The 25,000-nt window shown below is 41.5% G+C and overlaps 1 protein-coding gene across 1 annotated transcript in view; it reads left to right on the top strand.

Annotated features, from left to right (window-relative positions):
- rsrc1 (arginine/serine-rich coiled-coil 1) overlaps positions 1–25,000 on the top strand; it is a gene marked incomplete at its 5' end in the record, with an annotated part of 207,689 nt that overhangs the window by 19,618 nt on the left and 163,071 nt on the right. Inside the window, one exon of the mRNA XM_080429260.1 lies at positions 20,804–20,989. Within this exon, the coding sequence (XP_080285386.1) occupies positions 20,804–20,989 (186 nt within the window). The remainder of the gene's footprint in view (positions 1–20,803; positions 20,990–25,000) is intronic.

The following is a 25,000-nucleotide window of genomic DNA, read 5'->3' as shown; positions in this document are numbered from 1 at the left end:
TGGACCGCATACGTCCAGAGGCCTCGCTATAGAAACATGTTCATACTGTATATAGATCCAATTTGTGCCTCTACAATACTTAACTCTAGCCACATTTACATGTGTCTCACACACACACTTGAGCGCACGAGGCTTTTGAGTGGAACGAATTAACCACTTAAGATCTGAGAGGCCGATTCTACAAATGCCTTCTAAATCAGTGGTTCAATGTTTTCGTGTCAAGGACCCCCAAATTGATATGTATTTGGCCACGGACCCCCCCCCCGCCCACTCCACCATCTGAAATTGTTTTATGCCAGGGACCCCCCCCCAGAAGAGATGATTTGTGTTAAATATTTCCAGATTTTTTAAACACTTCCAAGATTTTTCTAAAATGTTCAAAAATACCAGATGTTCAAGCTCGCTGTGAGCTTGTAGATCTGCTATTTTTGAGAACCAATGTTCTAAATCCTGAGTGTTTTGCTATATATATATATATATATATATATATATATATATATATATATATATATATATATATATATATATATATATATATATATATATAGCTAAAATCTAAAATGGCAGATCTTTTCCCGGTTTTAATGGGTTAAGCCCTAATCTATACCTTAAGAAATGTTCAAAAACCTACAAGCTAACAATGCTTCGAATCGTGACACGTTGTGAGCTTGTAGAGCTGCTATTTGGGCGTTTATTTTTTATTTTTTTTATTTAGATTTGTATCTAATAATAAACCTTTCTATTTATTATTTATTATTTATTCTCAGTGTCATTTTAGGCAGACCCCTTGAACGAGAAAATTATCTGATCTCGCTGTAAACGCGATCACGTGGTTCATGATGCACACTTGCTTCATCAACACCCTTTATGAGGATTCAAGGTTTGGAAATTATACTGTAGTGTTTGCAACTATCAGTCGGCCGATGGCAAGTCTTGAAGTGTTACTTCCACATTATGTATCTCTGAACACAAAGACACAAATTCCAAAATCGACCGTAAGTTGGTTTTGGCAATAAATGATTTAGTATAGAATATCATATGAATATTCTTTGTTTACAACGGACGTCTACGGGAGCGTCATAACTCTCTCTCTCGATGGCTCTGGTTTTTTAGGTGCGAGTGTGTGTGTGATTGATGGTGCGACTCGTACACTCTTTCCCTAAGCAGATCCATGTGCACCGCCCCGCTAGAAGACCTGCTGTCATTCCCTCTCTCTCCCCGAACAACTTGAGAGCAAATTGCCGACTAATGCAATCTGTGGACTGCACTTGTCTGTGCAGGTTGGGCAAGCACTGGAACGCACACACTCACACACACTCACACACACTCACAGAGGAACATGTGGTTTCACTCAACCAACTAATATTTTAATTACGAAAAGCAGACAGAAGAATACTATATGAGAACAGAACAGCAGAAGTAATGAAACGGGGATCATGTGCGCCCTGACTGAAACCTTGACAATCTTTCTTTTTTTTTTCTTCGTCGAAAATAATGAAACACTTTCTCAGTGCGCCGCGTGAGGTTTCTTCTGCTGCGAGATTTGTCTTCTCTTTAGGTTCCTGGCAGAGTTGAGGACACGGGGAGGAAGTGAAGAGAGATGGATCACCTGAAAAGCGCTCATGCCCCAGCTGCTCTACGATTGGTTTAACAGCAGAGTACTTCTGTGCCTGGTTAACGGAGAACCCGGAGTTGTTTTTGCCAAAACCGAGATGAAAGTGGGAAAAATGTAATAATTCGGGCACGGGCAACTGCTTTGGTTGAAACAAGGTAGTTTTTTTTTTGTTTTAGATTTGTTTTTGGCCTTTTGCATTTATTGATAGATTCTTTAAGTGAAGATAGTTAGGAAAGAGGGAGAGAGAGGGGAGAGACGTGCAGCAAAAGTCGTCGTTAACGGGACTCGAACCCGTCAGGCTGCTTATGAGCCTAGGTGCCCGGCCAGCGATCCAGGCCGAAACAAGGCAGTTTTGCCTATAGCTGTGAGATTCTCTTTCATGTCCTAAACAAGGTATAGTCACTCCCAAACCGTTGCTAAAACAAAATATGCACCTTGTCTTTTGGTCCCGCCGATGCGTTGTGACTACTGATGTCATCGGTGTATGCCATATGTCCTGACATTTGAATTCTGCCCCACAACGGTGCATAGCAAATCTAATCAGTCTCAAGGTTCATGACATAAATATTAACAACCAAGGTGGTCCCCTCCCCCAACAGCTCTAAGTGTAGGAAATACAAAAATGGGGGAAAAGAAAGTTGACCATAGTCATATCAGCGATAATTTCCCTTGGAGATAAGGGAGAGGAAGTCTGGGATGTTGTGTTGGCCATGAATGTGTTTCAGGCTTTAAACAAACGCACCAAGCTTATCGCTTAATACTTAAGCAATAGCTTTGGTGTTAAATGATAACTCGCATGAACCCTAGCTTCTCTATTCTGGGGGGCGAGCGTTCATGTGGTGTGTTGTGAGCTTGTAGATCGGCTATTTTCGGCAAAGAGATTTTGTGTAGAGGGTAATATTAAGTGGGTTGAGAAATGGACCCCTGGGGAATTGAAATAGAATACCCTGACTGTGTGTGTGTGTGTGTGTGTGTGTGTGTGTGTGTGTGTGTGTGTGGCCTCGCTGAGATTCCCCTTTGACCTTGTCCATCCTTCCTTCAGGTCAGTCTGGGACTGAACAGCTCACTAATGGGACAGGTTGATCAGCAGTAAAAAGCTGATGTCACAATATGGACTGCATATGTTTTAATGGACTACATGTGTATTTATGGACTGCATATGTTTTTATGGACTTCATATGTTTTTTTAGTTTTTTTTGGGGGGGAGGGCTGGACCGCAAGTGGGGCCAGCCCTATAAACGTGAATGTCTCAGAAGTGAGTAATTGAGTTAACTGAATGAAATGAAAGCTGTGCCATTGGTCAACCGCCTAGCCTCACAAACTAGCCAATTGCAGCGCAATCTTCCCTCCAGGCTATGGGATGTAGTCTATCCTTGGTTGGCCTAATAACGAAAAAGCCATTCGCACCGCAATCATCCCTTCAGGCTATGGGATCAAAAAAGCTTGCGTTTAAAGAACAGCGTCGACTTGGCTGCAAAATGCAAATTATCTCTATTTCACCTATACAATACAATACAATACAATAATGTCTGATTACATTTCAGGTGACAAATGGAAGACGCAGTTGCTGAATTTTGATTAATTTCACATCTACAACGGCTAGTTTAAAAGATTGTTAACAACATTCTGGAGCTTCCATAGAGTAAACTGTTGCCTGCCACTCATATTACACTGGTCGATTGTCGCCTCTTCCTATATCTGTTGTTTCAAATTAAAAGCTCTCCAGAGTTTCTTACCCGGTCCAGCCATATACTAGGTCTTAAAACACAAGGGGCACTTAGATCATGTGGAATGACAGATGTATGGACAAGTTTATTTATTTTATCTTATTTTTATATCGGACAGAGAAGCGTTTTTCCTCTCCATTTCTTGATCTCTCTCCCTACCTCTACTTTTCTCACTCTCTCTCTCCTTGTTCTCTTTGATGGCAGCTCATAAGAAAAGGATTTCTTTTGTAGAAACTTCTTCATGGGACAAAGCCTCTGTTTTTTATCAGAAGACAACTTTTTTTCATTCCACTGTGGCAAAGAAACTAATTGTGCAGTGTTTTTTGTGTGTGTGTGTGTGTTTTTTTACAGGGCGATATTTCAATTGTGACTTCGGTGTTTAATTAAGTGTAGTTTCCCTTTAGTAGTGGAATGTGTGTCTGCTTTTTGTCGGGCCCGTACCTCTGTGCCTTTTTTTCCTTCTTTTTACAGTCCACCCACATGGTTTGTCTCAGCGTTTATGATTTTTCTTATACCTGAGTTGTGAGGTCCCTAAATCACTTAAGCACACGGGGGCCGAGCCGTGCACATTTAGACAATAAAAGGCTGTTATGGTAAGGGCCCTCAGATCTCATACCACTTCATAAATACATGTGTATAAAAGGCAGGAGGAAAAAAAACCCATCATCTCTGACCAGAGAGAGACTGAGAGCACACCTGCTAATTGGAGCCAGCTTGATGTGAAAGCGTGACTGTCTGCTCCATGAGCTTCAGTCCTTTTCTCTCTTCTTTTTTTCAAATTCTCTCCTCCTTTCTTTTTTTTAAATGTTTTTTAACCCGCCCCCTCACTCCATTTGTCTCCACCTCTACTTTCATGTCCTCCTCTCTTGGGCGTAAGTCATACTCTGTGTCGCTTACCGACAAGAATGGATTGACAGGCTAACTATGTGTGGTGATGGGACATGTTGTTGAGCTTCAACGTTGTTGTTTCCTCTGGTAAATGGTCTGCATTTCTAGTTAACCCATTAAGACCTGAGGCCGCTTCTGAACATTTTCTAAATCCTAACAAGTTTTTCGGAAAAAAAATAAAACAAATAATTTTCACGATTTTTCAAAAATAGCAGATCTACAAGCTCGTAGCGCGGCACTCGGTGCCGCGCTATGAGCTTGTATATCTGCTATTTTTGAATAGCCTAAATAAATCTAAAAGTGACACAGATGCGTTCCAGGTATTAATGGGTTAAAGCACAGTTATGTCGTTTTTATTAGAGAATTAAATGTTATTTTGTCCAATCTGTATGGTAGAGTATGTCAATGCAATATAACTTATACAATCGGGGTGGTTGTGTTTGGTCTCCCTGCTCTTCTATTGAGACATTTAGATCCTGTGTCTAGGTTGGACACGACCTTTGACACACAATCCTGTTTATGGTTTGACTCGAATTTGGACGAAATTTAATTTCTCCCCAGAGCAAGCAAGCAGGCTCTATTATCTCAGTAGTAAACATTTCAGCACTTGCTCTGGAGACCCGGGTTCAAATTAGGAAAGTGACATGGTGCAGCTTTAACTACTGTAACAATATACATTTTACAATTTAGGCATTCAGCAGACGCCCCCCTGTCAGTGTCCAGAGCGACTTATAAGCGTGAGATCAGAGTAAATAGCTTGAATCCTAGTCAACTAACGACAGGGTAAATGGTCGCACACTGTATGTAAGAGTACAAAGAAAATAATGTCGTGCTTCAAAGAAACTAGGATACCAGGTCTAAACAACATGCTATCTAAATAACATTCTTAACATTTGTGTTCCTGCGAATCTAAATAACGGAACGTATGTAAACAAGTAGCAAACATATATTTGCATATGGCAGGCATTCACGGATAACCAGCATCTATCAAAATACGTGCCAGAAGTGAAGAGAGAGGAGTGCTAGGGCGTGAGGTAGAGTCTGAAGAGGTGTATACAGACTGCAGCTGAAAATGGGGAGTACGTCTGCAGTCCTGACTGAGGGCCCAAAGTTTTTGGGGGAGACCAAAGCTCTTTACAAGGACACTTTGAAGTCATGAAGCCAGGAGGAGCTGTGGGATTGAACCGGGTAATCTTGCGATTCCAAGACGGCCACTATACCTCCTGAACCAATGCAGCCCCCCATATTCACTTCTCTGACTTCTGTCTTTGTCTTTTCCCCCTGTGCCTTGCAGATGGAGGCTGTGTGACAACTTGTTACCACTTAAACCCTATTTTATATTTTGTCGTATGGCACAAATAGCCAATCTGCCCAAAAATAGGGACTCAAGGTTCAACATTCTGGCTTTTCACTGAGCACAGGTAGAGAAAGGGCTAGGCGGGGGTTAACGTTTACGGCATTTGTCTAGTTTTTCCCCTGGTGTGATCGTTCACAAGCCAGGTTGAAATTGGTTAACAACTCTCTTCCTAAACCTGCATAAGTAATTGTTCCAGCCCTCCCCCCTCCTCTCCTCTCCTGCCAAACTTTCATCAATCTTTTCTTTTTGGTCTGGTGGGGTGGGGTGGGGGTAAAAGTAGGGTTCAATTGCATGAGTGGCTGTGAGTGAGTTGGCAAGTTAGCACCTAGTCTGTGCATGACCTCCACTTGACCTTGTGTTTGGGCTTGAGTGGCTGGGCCGGGCCAGGGGCCTGCAACCCCCCCCCCCCCACCCCCCCCCCCCTCCCACCTCTGCTCCAGCTGCTAATGGGCGTCACTTGGGGCCGTGGCGGTGGGGAGGTCAAAGGGCGCCGGCGCTCACCAGACGGCCCAGTTTAGGATTGCGGTGAGCCGGCTGAGTGACACCGGGCATATGGGCAAATGGAGACATCACATCGGCTAATCATGACACGCACACACACACACACACACACACACACACACACACACACACACACACACACACACACACACACACACGCGCGCGCACACACACACACACACACACACACACACACACACACGTAAACAGACACACCACATCATGATGTAGAAAGTGATCTTTTTCTCTTTGGCTGGCTGTCATAGGTTCATATAGATCTGAGGCGGCTTTGAACGCTTTTGAACTCTGTTAAATGACTTGACCTTGTGGCTTGTGTCTGTGCGTGTAACTGTGTGTGTGTGTGTGTGTGTGTGCCTTTGCGGGTGAGTGGGTGGGCTACATGGGGTCTCATTTCGGCTTCACAGCGCAGCAGAACATTGCAGATGTTTGTGTACTTGGGAGACGGTAAAAAATGAAAAGCAAACTGGAGATTACGACAAATCTAAACATTACTTTTATGAAGCAGAGGGAAAACGGGAGGAAAACATTGTGAGGAATCTTTCATGCTCTGTCTTTGCTGTGTTAATTGTGCTAGCAATCAGCTACTTTGCAGCGCTTTCTTGTCTCGTGTGTGTGTGTGTGTGTGTGTGTGTGTGTGTGTGTGTGTGTGTGTGTGTGTGTGTGTTGCATATACATGAATGTGTGTGTGCGTGCCAGTGCACGGAGGAAACTGATAATGTAGCTGCATAGGGAGGGGGTTGGTGGGGGGGTGGGTGTTCATTGCAGCTTGGGAAATGATTTCAACAGCTCTCATAATTAGAGGAATATCATAAATTAAACTTGTGTCTGCCGTCGCGTTTGAAGAGCACTCAAAAGTAATAAATTCTGGACGGTTAACATATTTGCATTCCGTTCGGCACAGGCAGCGTTCGTCGGGAGGAACAGCTGTTTTGCACGTCTTTTGGCAGCAGGAAATGCACAGTGCCTTCACTCACAAGGTGCTTTTTTAGAGAGAGAGAAAAAGAAAAAAAAAAACATTGAGATGAGCAGAAAAAAGGGAAGTTGACTTTTAACCCATTCAATCCGGGAACCCGTCTGTGTCATTTTAAGATTTATTTGGCTATTCAAAAATAGCAGATATACAAGCTACTAGTGCGGCACCGAGTGCTGCGCTATGAGCTTGTAGATCTGCTATTTTTGAAAAATCTTGAAAATGTGTGCAAATCTTTGAATATATATATTTTTTAAAGCAAACATTTTTAACTCAAATCTTTGCTACTGGGGGGTCCCTGGAACAACATATTTTGAGATGGGGGTCCGCGGCCAAATACATATAATTTCGGGGGTCCTTGACATGAAAAAAGTTTGAAAACCACTGATATGAAAACAAGTCTTTAAAAAAAACTGTTTTAGAAGACATTCGTAGAATCCCCAGAAGCAAAGATTTTAGTAAAAATGTTCGCTTTAAAAACACAAATTTGCACAAATTATTTAAGTTTAAAAAAAAAATAGCAGATCTACAAGCTCATTTGAGCTTGTAGATCTGCTATTTTTGAACAGCCAAATCCTAAAATGACACGGATGCGTTCCCGGTCTTAATGGGTTAACTTGAATGGTGGAAAGCTCGGCGCGGCACGCCGCTGTCTGTGAGCTCCGTCTCTGGAAAGAACTCGGCAGGGAACGAGGCTTTAATGAAGTTCCTCAAATATGGGCTTCTCCTCACTTTCAATGGGACCGTTTTTTCTTTTTCAATCTGTCTCATTGCTTGTGAATGTCGTCAGTCAAGATTCTGTTTGTAGTGTTGGGCCATGTGTGTCCATGTGTAGTGTGTGTGTGTGTGTGTGTGTGTGTGTGTGTGTGTGTGTGTGTGTGTGTGTGTGTATAACTATACTTGTGCGGGACATTTGTCCCCACAAGTATAGGAGAATTTGAGAAATAGACTTTGTGAGGACAGTTTTTTACTGGGGCCTCACAACATAAATGGTTGTTTTTTCGTGTTTAAAGAGTTAGGCTTACAATTAAGAAAAGATTCAGGTTGGGGTTTAGGGTTAGGATCATGCATTAGTTTAGGTTTGATTAGGCGTTGGGTTCAGGGTTTAGGGTTGATGTTTTATGCCTGATTCATAGTTAGTTGCGTGCTGGTGTTACACGTCGAAATGAACCAATCTAGAAGCTGTGTGAGCTCGTACATTGGCCATTTCCGGCTTTAGTTAAAGGCTTGAAAATGTCTAATTTAGTTTTTAACCCATTCAATCCGGGAACGCATCTGTCATTTATATTTCTTTGGCTATTCAAAAATAGCAGATCTACAAGCTCATGAGCTTGTAGATCTGCAAAAAAATATATCGTGAAAATGATATATATCTTAAAATATATCTTTAAAATATTTTAAGATGGGGGTCCGCGGCCAAATACATATTTTGGGTGGTCCTTGACATAAAAAAAAGTTTGAGGACCTCTGATATTATAATGTAGCAACATAAGTAAAAAAGAAAATTAAAAAAAAAATAGCAGATCTACAAGCTCGTAGCTCGGCAGCTCGTTGCCGCACTATAAGTTTGTATATCTGCTATTTTTGAATAGCCCAAAGTATAAAATAACGGTTCTAGCTAAACATCTAAAATGACACGTTATGCGTTCCCGGATTGATTGCGTTAAATGGCAGAGAAAAACATCGCTGTCCTATAATGTTGACGTCCTCATGAGTATAGTAATACAAACACGCGTGTGTGTTTGGGCTGTAGGGTTTTCCTTGCTTCTAGATGGGTGTTGGTGACAGTGAGGTAGGAGAGTTCTCATTCAAGGCTGCAGATGATCATTGCACACATAAAGAATTGATGAAAAGTATTTAGTCCTGTACTTTTTTTGCGGTGCGTGCGCTCTAGTCTAGGAAGTGACAAAGTACTTATAAATAGTCAGACAGATTGGATTGAACAACAACAAAAATTGGTATTGGCAGCCGATACCGATTTAACAGATTTAGTTTTCATCTGTTTCAAAATGGATAATTATGCACATTGTTGATACAAATGTTAATTATCCAGTATAAGTCATGTATTTTGAATGCATAAAACCAAATAACAGCGCTTAAAGGGATGAAAGGCATGTGCGCATCAGATGACTTTTAGGGTACGGAGTTCGCTACATTAGTTATGGAGAGAGAGAGAGAGAGAGAGAGAGAGAGAGAGAGAGAGAGAGAGAGAGAGAGAGAGAGAGAGAGAGAGAGAGAGAGAGAGAGAGAGAGAGAGAGAGAGAGAGAGAGAGAGAGAGAGAGAGAGAGAGAGAGAGAGAGAGAGAGAGAGAGAGAGAGAGAGAGAGAGAGAAAATTGGTTGATTTCAGCCTATCAGCCTTCCTGTTCTCCAAAATATCGTAGGTGTAAACATGTAGGTGAACTGTAATTCATCTTAGATTGTCACATTAGATTGTCAAAATCCGTGTCAGATCCTGTGTCTAGGTGAGACATGACCTTTGACACGATCAACATTTTTCAATAGAAGAGCAGGGAGACAAAATACAACCACCCCAATGTTATAAGTTATACAATTTGTATTATTAACACGCTCTACCATACAGATTGGACACAATTACATGATGTTATTCATTTAAAAAAAGTTACATGGTGGAGCTTTAACTATGTGGTATCAGTAATTATGCAGCTGATGTGTCTCTGACTTTTACCCGCTTTGAACCCCAACATCTGGCATCGGTCGTGGCTCTACGTCAGGGGTAGGCAGCCTTAGGCACGGGTGCCAACATCGGCACAGGGGAGGGTGATCATGATCACTGGCACAAGTGTGTGAGAGAGAGATTTTTTTCTTTTAAAATTAAATATTCAAAATAAGTTCAGTCAGTTAAATTAAGTCCCTTCACATCTATATACAAATGACATCCTGCACATAATTCCACATTCATTCAAACTGACCCCTGCTCTGCATTTTCTAGCCTCATTGAGGCCTGTAGTGGCAGCAGGTCCAGTCTAGGGTGTTGTGGGCGGGGTGGGTGAGAGAGAGAGAGAGACAGTGGTCAGACAGAGGCGGCTGTCGCCAGCAGTCCCCATACTGAAATGTGATAGGTTTGCTGTTACACAGACATTAATCACCGCTGGCCCGCGCTGGCCCTAATGGACTCAGACTCTGGTCACCACATCACTTACAACGCCATTTCTTTCCCAAGTCCTCAGCAAGTTATAGATGCGGGTGATTTCCGCCATAGGCTAAAATAAGATATCGTCTCCGTCATGTTGGAAACCTCATATGTCCAAAAAAAAAACGTATTTTTCAGGATTCAAAAACGGCAAAAGTAGCAGATCGATTCGAGCTCGTGGATCTAATACTTTTGGAAAAAAAGGAAAAACACAACACGGTTAGAATATAGAGATACTGTAAGAGGTTTCTGCCCGACAGAGGCGATATGTGGTTGTCCGGTGAAGTGTGGGTGGGGGGCTGGGGGGGAGACAGCAGGGGATGAATGAGAACGTCCCTCATAGTCCATCATCAACTGGTGGAATGTTGGAAAGATGAGTAAAAGGGAACGAGCAAAGCAGTGTGTGTGTGGGTGCATGTGTGTATTACTTGTATTGCTATAATTGTGAGGGCCAAATGCCCCCCACTCCACAAGTATAGTATATTTTGAGAAATTTGACATTTTTGACAACACTATACTGGTTCTCACAAGAGAAATGGTTGTTCTATGGTTAAAAAGCATTTAGAGGTTAGGTTTACGGGTTGAGGTTATAGGGGTTATGCTTGATTTATACTTAGTTGCACACCCAGTGTCACAAAACTGAAAATAGATCTACAAGCTCACAGTGCGTCGCCGCGCTACGCGTTGCAAGCTTGTTCAGAAAAACTGCCGTCTATAAAATTGCCATCCTAAAATGTTGACGTCCTCACAAGTATAGTTGTGTGTGTGTGTGTGTGTGTGTGTGTGTGTGTGTGTGTGCGTGTGTGTGTGCGCGAGCTCCAGGGAGGGGTATAGTAGCTCATGCCTACATCCCCAAGCCTACGTACCAGGAATAATGATTTAACTCCGGCTCGAATTCCAGTGGAGACGTTCGCCCTGAATCCAACACTAGTGGTATCATGTGGCTGCCATTAACGTCCAATTTTCAATGAAAACCGTGTTTAGCAGAAATAGAATACAGACTGATAAGGGCAACACACCATCCAGCTTCACACCCGGCCACATAATTACCCCAATAGGTCCGTGGCGAGGGGATCATATCCTGCCGCACACTGGGGGGTCAGCGGCCGATAAGCCTCAGCCCAGCTCCCAACATGCAGCGTAATTACTCTATTGATAATTCACCGGTGAAAATGGCCCCAGCCAATTGCAGAGCTCCGATTTAATGGATTGGGAAGGCGAAAGGAGGGAGGGGGAGGGAGGGGAGGGACGGGAAGGCGCTGGTGGAGGAAGAGGGGGGAAGGAGGGGTGGGGGGGGGTGTCTGACGAAGGCCCCCTTTTAACCCATTCAAGCCGGGAACGCATCTCTGTCATTTTAGATTTTCTTTGGCAATTTTTTTGGAAATATCGTGGAAATTTCGTGCAAATCTTTGGATATATATATTTTTTAAGCGAACATTTTAACAAATCTTTGCTTCCGGGGGGGATTCTACAAATGTCTTAAAAAACATACCTTTAAAAAAAAAAGGAATGTTGCTATATATCAGTGGTTCTCACTCTTTTTCATGTCAAGGACCCTCAAAATGATATGTATTTGGCCGTGGACCCCCATCTAAAAATATTTTGTTCCAGGGACTCGGTGCAGTGCTATGAGCTTGTAGATCTGCTATTTTTTGAATAGCCCAAAGAAATCTAAAGTGACAGATGCGTTTCCGGTCTAAATGGGTTAATAGAAATGAAAATATGTTTAGGCCATAGGGGGACCCATTTTCCCTCGAGATAATAAGGCGGCGCGAAAATGTAAAGCAGCGGAGGACTTGGCATGGGGTCCGACTGTGTCTGTTTATCTTGTGTGGTGTCCTGCATTAGGCCATTTATCCGCTGCCTCAAATTAGCTAATCATTCTCCAAGGGGAAGGACTTGGTCAGGAAATTGACATCTAGCAGCATAGACCTCACTCTATTAACTACAGTAAATTTAATTTGCCTGCACACCCCCCAGAAGTGCACTGTTTTTCTCTGCCTTCTGAGAGAGACAGAGAGAGAGAGAGAGAGAGAGAGAGAGGGAGGGAGAGAAGGGGAGAAAAACAGAGAGCGAGAGAGAGAGAGAGAGAGAGAGAGAGAGAGAGGCTGTGTTTATTACATCTGCTGCTCCTGGCCACAAGTCGCTTGGCTACAAATATAAGGCCAGGGCCTGGAACGCTGCTGTGACTGTCTCCTATTTCTGCACACATGTAGTGTTGATTACAAACATATGCACGCGCTGTCAGCAGCACACATACATACAGTGCAGTGCGTTGGCTCGTACCGACGCACTGTGTCTGGGCCAATGATGGATGTTGTCACACTCAGAGACTCTTACCAGAGACTCGATCCCCGCCTAAATAAATGCCAATGGGTTTGTGTGCCCCCACACTTATCGATCAGATCGCTATCACTGACCACCAGAGCAGTCGGCTGGGAAACCTCATATGTCCAAAAATAATTTACTTTTCAGGATTCAAATGGAGAAATGGCTTTTAAAAAATTGCAGATTTACAAGCTCACGACACGTCACATCTATTTTTGCTACTTTTGTGTGACACTGTAGTATGTCAAAGTAGGGCATTCACTTACGAAAAAAAAACATTCAAATATGGCATTGGAGATACGTGGTCTACTGCCCGACGGTTTGATATTGTCATAGGCTTTTAAAAGAAGGCAGATGCTCACCTCAAAGGCTAGTGACAGGTGCGTAGGACAACCAGGAAGGTCCAAATGTTCAGAAAGGGGTCTGTGATATCAAATCAAAGAAAAAGGCCCCGGACAACTTGAAATAGGATGCTATTCATTAAAAAAATCTATTTTATTAAAGAGAATCCTTTTCTGAATATTATCATAGGCAAAAGTGCTATGAAATGTTCTAATTTAAAAACTAGTCCATAACCTGCATTTGCACCCACCCAGCATCCGTATTGTGGGGAAAGCTTTCGCAGGAAAATAGCCGATCGACAAGGGGGGTGTTGTCAGAAAACAGAAAAGACATCACTAGTATAGAGCCCTGAGGGACTCCGGTCAACCATATGGGGTTGTAGTGGTTAAGGAGTGTTTTTTGGTGACATCTCTGGCGTCGTCCCGGTCATTACATTAAAAAAGGACTGCTGCAGGGTCGCAGTGCAATATTTTGTAATACAAGTACAAGGTGTCACAAATGGTATTTATTAACTGTGAAATACGTAAATAAACACATTTCCGGTACAGTTCCGGTGCATATACGTCATTTTGGCGCGAGTGTCAGGGGCACTAATTATTGTGCTTTAACTCTCTGGCGTTCACATTTTGTTTTAAAATACAAAATGACCATCTTTTTTTTGTCAGGGCTGGTATGATAGACTATGTTTAAAGAAGTTGTCAATACAATTTTTGTGTGGAATGTTATTGTGAAAAAATATACCAGTGAATGAGAGATGATCTGGACTGGTCCACTGAACTCAGGAGTACACAGGTCGAAGAGTCATGGCTCGCGTTCAAAACCATTTTTTTTGCAATTTTAAACAGCATGGCTCCCATGAGAACCATCAGGATTAACTCTTTGAATGCCATCGATGCGTTTTCGAGTCAAATGCTACTAGACGCGCGTTTGTACTTAATGTTGTTTTATAGACGGTCACGGTCTGATCTTGAATCCGAAGGGAACAGTAAAACTGTAGCACAAACGGATACGGAAATAATGGATATAACGTCATTTCCGTTCCCGTCGACTCCATGTTTGTAGTTTTTTTTCTTTTGCCTATAACTTTTTTTTATTTAGTTCCGTCGAAACACGCGTTTCCAACGGCCTGTAGCGAAGGGGACACAAGCTCTGTGTGGAATGTTTTTCCACAAAGCAACAGTCAGAGACGATCTCTGGCTGTACACACAGTGAATCGATCGATCAATATGGATCTAAACTTTTTATGACCACTTGAAACCACTATAAACACGAAAATCGCTTGGCACTCAAGTCTAAGCTTGCCAAATGCTTCAACAATGATCTCAAAACCCACCATGTGAAACTCCAAAGACGAGCAATAAGCTAAAAAATAAGGTAACTTCCATTATCAGATCTGCAAAAAAAACACTACCTCGATGATAAAGTTGACGAAAACAAACAAACCATGTGAGTTTTGGAAGTTACTTAACACATTGACTGCCAAGATAATAAACATCGTTTTATATCCCCATGCCAGCGTAATTACCTTAAATCCACGATCGCTGAAACGCGTGGAAGATAAATTGTGTGCAAAAAAAAAAAAAAAAGCCTTAAAAACAAGGCTCCAGACATTGGCCTTACATCTACAATTCATTTAACCCCTGCTCACTTTGCTAGGGTGGGATGGCTCGGGGTAGAGGACAGAGTACAGCAACTAGTTGCAATGGGCCTGGTCTACAAGATACACTTCACCACAAAGACGCCCATGTACCTGTCAAACTACTTCAAAAACGTCAATGACGTCCACAATCACAACACCAGAGGGAGCTCCACAAATCACGTTCAACCCAGATTTGGCTCTAACAAGGGGTTAAATTCGTTCTACTGCTATGCCACAAAAATGTGGAATGCCCTACCAAACCTCTCTAAAAGAGCACTTACAGGTGGCTGCAATTCGGAACTGGCCCCTGTAAAAAGTCAAAGCCCCCCCGAACTGTTTACTGCACATATTTCTTTCTACTAAATGTTTTTGCATAGTAGTGTATATTTGTCTGTCATTAAATGTTTTTGATGAATTGAGTACAAAGGACCCCAATGGAAACAAGCCATAGTGCTTTCTTGGGTTTAAAATCCTCTTAACAGACCTTGTATTGAACTGCACTTCCCTGTGCTTGTCTTTGCAAACTGTTGATAAAGTATTCAATCAATCTATCAATCTCAAAATAACGTCTTTAATGGAAAACATTACACAATATGGCTTTAACCCATTAAGACCTGGAACGCATCTGTGTCACTTTAGATTTCTTTGGCTATTCAAAAATAGCAGATATACAAGCTCATAGCGCGGCACCGAGTGCGGCGCTATAAGCTTGTAGATCTGCTATTTTTGAAAAATCTTGATTTTTTTTTCTTTTTTTTTTACAAAAAACTGTTAGGATTTAGAAAACATTTTAAAAAATCGCCTCAGGTCTTAATGGGGTAAAGGGGGATGAATTCCTTGGCTGCTGCTGCGTTGCTTACGAGCCTGCCATGATTTTAACCTGCCGTCATTTTGAACCTGAACTGGAAACAAACTACACAATCAGCCTAGGCGGCTCAAGTGGTTAACCTCAGTAAACACGTAAAGCCAAATGTCATTTTCTGGAGAAGACCGCTATCACGTCAAGTGAAAATCACGTTTCATAATGGTCATTTTAGAGATGATGGTATAGCAGAAGCAGCTGCTTACCCTGTGGTTACAGAGTGCCACATGCATGTCGAGAACTGTTCCACTGCGGCAGTGGTGGTAAAAGTACAATTTTTTTTACTTAAGTAAAAGTATCAATACTCTGTTACAAGTAAAAGTACGGAATAAATAATTTAAATCATTAAAAGTGCAAAAGTATTGGTATCAAAATGTACTTAAAGTACCACAAGTAGAAAGTACTCATTATGCAGAATGCCCCATTTCACAAGTTTTCAAATAAATAAAATGTATAAAAATCGTTTTAAAATAGCAGATCTACAAGCTCACAATGCGTTGCAGATCGGCTATTTTCAAATGGTCGAAATGTATATAGGGATGAAATGGTTAACGTATGTTTTTAATAATATAAAAAATCTACAAAGTAACTAGTAACTAAAGTTTTCAAATAATTGTAGTGAAAATTGGAAATACTCCAGTAAAGTAAAAATACCTCAAAATTGTACTTAAGTACAGTAAATGTAAAAGTAAATTTGAATAAATGTACTTAGTTACCTCACACCACTGCACTGCAGGGAGTGCAGTGGTGGAAAGTAAACTCAATACTTATTCTTAATTTTGAGGTACTTTCAATTTACTTTTTTTTAAAATACTTTATATTTTGTTTCTAGTTACTTTGCTGATTTAGAGTATTGATACAAAACATACATTAACCACTTAAGTCCGATTTTATACTTTGGCATTGCGATGCGTTGTGAGGTTGTGCTTGTAGATCTACTATTTTCTAAAACGAAAGACAAATTCTTTAAGTATATGTTGATGTCAACACTTACATTCTTTCACTCAAGTCAAACTTTGAATACAGGACTTTTACTTGTAATTGTGGGGGGAAATAATCTCTTGCATTCAGATGACTGTAGAATTAAACTTCTGTCACTGTTTGTACAGTAATACTAGTACCGCAAATAGGAGAAACACTCTAATTTACGTTTCGACGCTCGCCACAAATAACACATTTTCAAGCAAAAAAAAAACGTGTGGTGTCCTAAAGTACAGTATAGTGCAAGTGGAAAGTTAGGAGTTGAATTCTGAACAAAACACATATATATATGTATTATACACCTGTAAACTTGTGACTTCCATAGAAGCCAGCATTTCGTGCGCCGAAAATAGCCGATCCACAAGCTCACAACACGGCGCACTGCAACGTGTTGTGAGCTTTGTAGTTATTTTAAGCTTAAGATTAAAGGGTATTTGAAGTGATCAAACTAGCAGTAGACTGCATGCTCAGAAGCATCTCCCATTAACCAATTGGTCTGGGACATTTCATAAAGGCAAAAGGTTAAAGCCTCAATTTGTAATTTCTTCAACTGGTTGGCTGTATGCAGAACAACAAGAAGAACATATAGGTTTAGAATGATACCTAAACATCATAACTCTACGTATTGTGCTAATAGTTTTTGGAAACTCCTTTCACTGCCGTTTCACAAATCACATATCAGGACTATTGGCCTGGCAAAAGGTTTCAGTCATGAGATTTTCTTTTGCTTTATACCAATGGTCCTCAACCAGTGGTCCGGGGACCACCAGTGATCCTTGAGGGGGTTCCAGGTGGTCCCCAGCTAAATGTCCATTTGGTTTCATTTTACGCTCCCAAGAGTTAAATTATTATTATTATATTACTTAATTAAAGAATTGATATTTTGATCAACGTGTGCCTGTTATCTCTCCTGGTACCACATCAATACAGTATGGAATTGTGGACAAAATGGTAACCGACGTCTGAGAGGCTAAATCCCATCAAATGGTGGTCCGTGGCTCAAATGGCGAATAAAAAATGGACCTTGATATGAAAAGGGTTGAAAACCACAGCTTTATACCATGTATGTCGAATAAAGTGAAGTTGAAATAGTGCGCTGTGCCGTGATCATCACAGTAACTGATTTCAACAGTTGTCAGTGTGTTTGTTGTCTGTTGTGCTGTGACAGGGCGTCGGAGGAAGATGATTAGTTTTCCATCAGGGGAGAGACAGCTTTTGGACGTCCCGAACTGCAAACTAATAAAGGGGGGGGGGGGGATACAGCTTCCGGACAGCAGGTTTGACTGTTTTTATAGACAAATCAATAAAGTGATAGATGATGGAGAATAACCATGTCTCTGGTGATAACCTACTGGGGCTTTCACATCACTGTCTCTCTCTCCGGCACGCATCGCATCGCACACACTCACTCTTTCTCACTCTCACACGTGCACACACGCACACACAAACGACACACACACACACACACGGTCTGTATGATTTAACGTGTCTTGTCTGAATTAATACAAGGCATGAACCGATTATGTGCCGTTATTGTATTTTTAATAATTTGTGCCATTGTGTGTAGAAATGACAACACATGCAGGGCGTGTGTGTGTGTGTGTGTCATAAGTAATGGTGTAAATCTCACAGTGTAAATCACCTTATGACCAGAGGGCCAGTGTCAGGATCAATACGGTTCTCAGAGCCTGGTTCTAATTGGCCACATCTATACACTCTCTCTGTGTGCGTGCGTGTGTGTGCGCTGCGTGCGCGAACGAGCACGCATCTAGTTGTATTCAAGCTAGAGCCTGAATGATGCCAGATATGTCAATCCTGATTTTAGATAAATCTTCTTATCAATTCGAAAAACTAAACACAAATAACTTTTTGATGGATACTTTTTTTTCAAAGATAGCTTATCTACAACGCAATGTGTTAGCTAATTGCTATTTTTGAAAACTTTTTTCTTTTTTTTCTCCCACCTAATGGCATTCCTCAAATTGAAACCAAGTTGAAAATGGTTAAAAAAAAAAGTCAGGCATCGACTGAATCACTTTTTAAACAAAATAATTTTGTTAAAAATTCAAATAATTACCGATATATGGACCAGACTGATACATCAGTCGGCTGACTCGGCTCTAGTTCAAGTATTGGGGAATGGCTTTATGATCACTTTTATGATCAGGTTTAAAGGAGTAGTTTACCCCAAAAATTACTTTCTATCAATTACACACCCCATGAAGCCTTGAATTCATGGAATTGTTTTAGTTTTTGCCGCATTCCTAAGCCAATAATTTGATGGTCATCAAATACTCTATACACTTATGTTGGTTTGTTTACTGTTGAGTGAGAAAACAATGTTGCACATTAAGCTAATCATCTGGGGACCCCCCAAAATATTTGGGAGACTATCTCCAGTTTGGGAACCACTGCTGTAGATACAAGTGGGTGGGTATTGGTTTGACCAGACCGTCGCCCCCGTCCAGCCCTTGAACCATAAATGTCATCCCTGGCTTTGCTACAGTTCACTGTCCTATAAAGCCAAACACTACAGGACCAGGAAACTAATCTACAATGTCATAAAGATCAAAAATAAAATAAAATAAATAAATAAAAGGACAGTGAAATGGAGCCAGGGCTGTGTGGGCGCATACTGCAGATTGTTTATTTGAGCGTGTCCCAATCCATGAGCTATATTTCAGAGTGTGGCAGCGCACACAACATTCTTAAGCAGAGAAATATGTCCCGAATCGCCATAAAATTGGAGGGAAATAAGAGGAAATCCTAAATTCAGCCTAAACAAAGACTCAGACCCACGTAGCTATATGAGCATGATATGCTAAACACGACTAGTGGGTAGCAGCATTATTAGACGATTGACTGAAAACTGTTGCATTGTATTTGTGTACAAACAAGTATTTCATTTTAATAAACAAACAGTTAGATTGACTTTTTCTTCTACAACTCATGTTGTATTAGTTAAAAAGAAAAAAGTTGATGAACGGTTAAGTTGTTCAGTTCTCTCTTTATTGTAGGCCCAGAGGGCAATTAGTTTGCAGCAACAAGACAACATACAGGCAACAAGGAATAGAAATACAGTTTCTGTTAGAACCGAAACAACACGTACAATCCGGAGACACGCATACAAACTTGTGCATGCATACCCAACTCAATATAACTTTAACATTTCTGTGTGTGTATACGTGGTGCATGAAGTATTCTCCTGCCTGGTAATCTATTTAGCAGTTTGATAGCTGAAGGGATCGATGAGATTTTTTTTTTATATCTTGTGTAATCTGACCCTGAGGGGAGTGCACTGGTCACTAATAGGGTTCAGTGTATTTCTGGTTTTAAGATTGAAGCTATAAATCCAACCATTCATTGAAAACAACAACCTAAAACAGACTTGTATAACATTTGTCATCTGCTGTTCTGTCTTTTTGACTCAAGACAGAACAGCTGCTGCTGACCTTGTTGTGTGTGTTTATCAATGACAAACTGACAAAAATCTACTTAAGTTACAGTATTATTTATGAATGGAGAAAACAATCAACTCCCTACAAAGCCAAAGTGCAGTAACTACGCAAATAATGTAACCAATAGAAGGGTTTAAAAGTGTTTCAGCTGGCCAGCCAAATGGGTGGTCCGGGGACCACCAGTGGTCCTTGAAGGGGTTCCAGATTTGGTAACCGAATGGACCCTTATTGATCTTTAACTCTTGAGAGCGTAAAACCTACAGGTTTCATTTTACGCTCTCAAGAGTTAAAGGGGTAGTTCACCCCCAAAATAACTTTTTTTCTATTGATTACTGACCATCTGGAGCCTTGAATTCATAGATATTTTTTTGTTTTTGTCACATTCCTAAGCCAATAATTTGATTATAATAAATGTGTCCCCATTGATTCCGGTAGGAGACACAAATGCATTTGTGTCTCCTACCGGAATCAATGGGGCTAAATTTATTATAATCAAATAATAAAGGAAGGAATGCGACAAAAACAAATAAATATCCATGAATTCAAGGCTCCATGGGGTGAGTAATCAATAGAAAAAAAGTTATTTGGGGGGTGAACTACCCCTTTAAATTATTGCAAAAAATCTACATTACTTGTTATTCTGATCAACGTTTGCCTGTCATCTCTCCTGTACCAACATCAATACAGCATGGAATTGTGGACACAATCGTATCCAAATGGGTTACCAATGGGAATGGGGTATTACAGTGATTCTATATCTGTTCTTGAGTTAATTGTTTATCCCCCAAAATCATAAAGGTTAATTTGACCTTTGGGATACACAAATAAGTCGGTGTGTCCAAAAACACAGTTACTGCACTTTGGCTTAGAAGGGCAATTTATTATTTCTTACATTCAGTAGTTAACACCTCCCCAGAAATGTGCATTTCAGTGATGCGTGTTTTGTCATGATGACTTCCAGGTCTCACTCTCGGACCAGACGCAATCGCAGCCACAGCCGCAAGAGGAGTCACAGCAGAGAGCGAGACCGGAGCCGACGCCACAAGGCCCGTGACAAGGACAGAGAGAGAGGCAAGGACAAGGAGCGAGCACGAGATCAGGACAACAAGGACAAGAGTAAAGACAAGGACAGAGCAGAGAAGAAAGCGTAAGTAACAAGGAAGGAGGGGGTCTTGGGGCGCTTACACGCACTTCACACATACTTCACCTCAGACGCACGCATCACACACACACACACACACACACACACACACACACACACACACACACACACACACACACACACACACACACACACACAGAAATATCTCAGACGTCCCATAGTCATCAAATAGCGTACACAGAAGCACAAAACGAGTAAAGTCCAAGTATGAATGTCGAGTTAAAGGCGGAACGTGGTCTCTGCTCCTCTCTCCCTCCATCCATCAATCCACCCTTCTGTCCATCTCTCCATCCATCTTCTGTCAACCTCTCTCCCTTGTTCTTAATTCCCTGAGCAGATACTAATGCTGCGTTCACACACTAGCCCCGACAAAGGCTACAAAACCACCCAAGTTTGCTCAGCTACACTGTTACCGATTCACTCTTTTAAAGCCTATTGGCTTCTTCCTTTTCTTGCACAATAACTTGCTTTCTTCTGATGTATTGTTTAAAATTTTTATTACAATGTGCTAATAAACTAAAGGCTTGGGTTGAAAAAGAACAGTACAAGCAGGAATAGTGTGGTGAGAGAAGGTGAGTGGAAATGGTGAAACAAAAGCTTGATTGATTGCCAATTCACTGCGTCATTGGAGCGCTGAAAAAAGTTGAAACCATCTCAACTTTTTTGTAGCGTGTAACCCAGTGACAAGCGAGGGCCGTCAGTTTGCATCTTCATGCTGTTGGAAAGTGAAAATAGCTTGTAGTCTGTCGCTTTGTCGCTGCTAGTGTGAACACAGAATCAGGCCCGTTTTGTGTCACGATGTGGCATCGTTCCCTGTTGTGAGACGAGATGACCTAATGACATAGGAAGGAGCAATGTAGATGATGTGGACTGCTGCTTCGGTGCAATTGTCAGAGAACGTTGATGGTCACTCGATGGCTTTATCCGTTCTTCTCACCCTGCCGGCCCAGGTGCAATATGTCTGGAAACATAATCTGATCCGTATGCACCTCCGCTGACTCTGAGCAGGCCTAAGAATAAACAACAAAACAATGTCGACTTATGCAGGTGGGGGAATGTTGGCAAAATAATGTGTGATGACCTCACGTTTGTCAAAGGTTGTAATAATACACGAACAACAGGTTCCAACTGTAAGCCTCCCATAGCTGAAGGTTCCTCCAGTGCGGGTCTAACTACCTTAGAGGTCTCTCACACTGTCGCTATCCAGAATAAAAGCTCTAACTCCCGCCCCCCCTGTGCGGCATGCTGTAATGCGATTGGTGGCCACCGTAATGTGATTGTGGGCCAATTGTTTGTCTGTCATATTGAATGCTGCAGATGCGTGGGTGTCCGACAGTGGAGAGTGGTAATGTGCTACCGGAGATCCGGTCGGACAACTTGGCTCTTCGGACAGACTGCATCAATATGGACTAGGTTATATTTAGGCCTAATGGTTTTTATACATTTAACAGATGGTTGAAGAATAAATTGATACCTTTTTTTATTTAATATCAGTGCATTTCAGTGATTAAAATTCTTTCACATTATACCGAACACCTTGTACTTGAAATATAAGTGGTCTTTTATTTTATAGTTATGTTTTGGACTTAATTGAGCATTATTTATTTGATAGTCACAGTTGAGACAGACAGGAAACATGAAACGAGAGAAGAGTAGTAACACGCAGCAAATGGTTCCGGCAGGCTGGCTGGGAATCAAACAGGCGACTTACTCTCGGGAATTAGAGTGGTACGCACCCTAACCACTCGGCTATCAGGTTGCCCCATCATGGTACAAGTCTTGAAAACTATTATAGGTACAGTATTTTAAGGACTATACACCACTTTTACATTCCATAGAATTTGACTGACTATTTAAAAAAATGGGTGAGAGGCACTGGGGCAGCCCCTTCAGCCAACAAGAATGAGGTACGTCGTTTTAGCCTGGTGAACCTTCCCGGTCGCGTGAATTCACATTATCTTCTGCAGACCGGTCTGGCCCCAAGCGCCGGGTGGGCGTTTTTGCATAAACCAAAAAGTGGAAGAGCCAATCGGCATCTGTCAATCACAGGGCCCTGAGCGCAGACGCCGATTGGCTCTTCCACCTTTTGGTTCCTGCAAAACGCCCACCCAGCGCTCGGGGCCAGACCGGTCTACAGAAGACATATATGATAATGTGAATTCAGGCGAACCGGGATGGTTTACCAGGCTAACGTTGTTCTGCATGTGGGTCACTGTTGATAGCACGAACGACAGCAACTCATGCTGAGGGGCTTATAAAGGGTCTATAAAGAGCATCTTTAAGAAGCATAATAATCTCAATTCGTCATTTAGGCCTAAGTGTGTGTATCCAGTAAGCTTTTCTGTACAATAGTTTGTTTAACATTAATTAAACCTTTGTGTAACATTAATTTCAGTACGGAAATCAATTTGCAGGAACTTTACATTTGTTGAGATGGGTATTTTAAGCTTTATTTAGCCTTTTACCCCTTTTTCTCCCCAATGTAGTCTTTATGCAAATGTCCAGTGAGGAGCTCCCAACTGAAGGACGTAGAGCTTTCGTTCTACTCCTCCCGTCAAACACTCCCTGCTGACAGGCGCCGATCCAGCCGGTAGGAGTTTGTGCGGTGACAAGTTACACCCTCCCCGCCCGGCTGCCCTCCCCTGAAAGCGGACCAATTGTATTTGTGTAGACGCTCGACAAAGCCGGATGCGCCACGGTGGATTTGAACTCAAAACCTCCGTGGTCGTGGGCAGGCTCTTTATCACTGCGCAACCCGAGTGTTAATGCAGTCTAGTTTTAGCTGTAGCGTGCCTATTTTTAACGACGACAACACAGAGCTGTAGATGAATTGGTGTCATCTTTAATCATGGTCATCAATTAATCTTGGATGGATACGCAAGAAAATAATCAGTCTGGAATCTGTTATGGTTGATTCTTCAAGGTCAATGAGCCAAGTTGAATAGACAGAAGGACTAAAACAGCTTGGGTACCTACCCAGTAGGGCTGTGAATCGTCTGCTATCTCACGATTCGATTGGGGTCACGATTCTCATTCAAAAATTATTCCCAATCAGTTTAATTCAAATTATTATATTGTTTTCATCTTGACTTTAACATCCAAGTGTAGCCTAGTTATTTCCGACAGCTCAAACAAAAAATTATATAATACCAGAGAGGGTTGTGTTAAAATTCTTGGCTTTGATGGAATTAGGTGTAGTTCTATTTGATGCAGAAACACAACATAATTGCTTTAATGCAAGTAACATTAACGAGCGCCAACGAGCATGAACTGAAAGTGACTGGAGTTAGTTAAAAAAAAAGGCCTTTAATATGACTGAAGACATGATAATGTTTACTGTGATTATGATAAGCTTACATTTCATATCATAAACACCATAGAGCAAAAAAATAGATTTTTGGAAATTGTGAATCGATTCTGATTCGTTGATAATAAGCGATTCTTACATTAATCGCTTTTTTCCAACAGCCCTAGTACCCAGTGGCTCAATCTTCTAACAGGAAGGTAAACCGTCATTATGTTGAGTACACATCCACACGTTTGGCGAAAGTCGTACAATTCAATTTTTTAACCCATTTTGGGGGCGGGAACCCCTATTTGTAACTATACCTTTCAGGACGGGAACTCCTTTTGGGGTTCCTGTCGCTATGTACAGTATATAGCAACATACATTTGTTGTAATTTCTTAATACATATTTAATTTTTTTCAGAAAACTTAGGTCAGGATTTAGAAGGCGTTTTTAGAATCGGCCTCATGTCTAAATGGGTCAATTAACAGAATATGAATGAAAGTTCCATATATGCAGTACTGGTATTTTGTGTACATAACAGTCCATTTTGCTGCAGGATTTATTCATAACAGACAAAGAGTATGAAATCTCAGTGGGTGATCAAAGACACAGTTAGTTATTTGGAAGGAAGGGGAGTGTATTATATATTTGCAGCTATTACACATTGCCTTTATTTCTTCGATCAGTATCAGTGCAAACAAATAAA

This window comes from Gymnoscopelus braueri, assembly GCF_963280865.1.
Source record: "Gymnoscopelus braueri genome assembly, chromosome: 5".
NCBI classification, from domain to species: domain Eukaryota; kingdom Metazoa; phylum Chordata; class Actinopteri; order Myctophiformes; family Myctophidae; genus Gymnoscopelus; species Gymnoscopelus braueri.
Note: the sequence above shows the minus strand (reverse complement) of the source record. Positions and strands in the feature narration are given on the sequence as shown.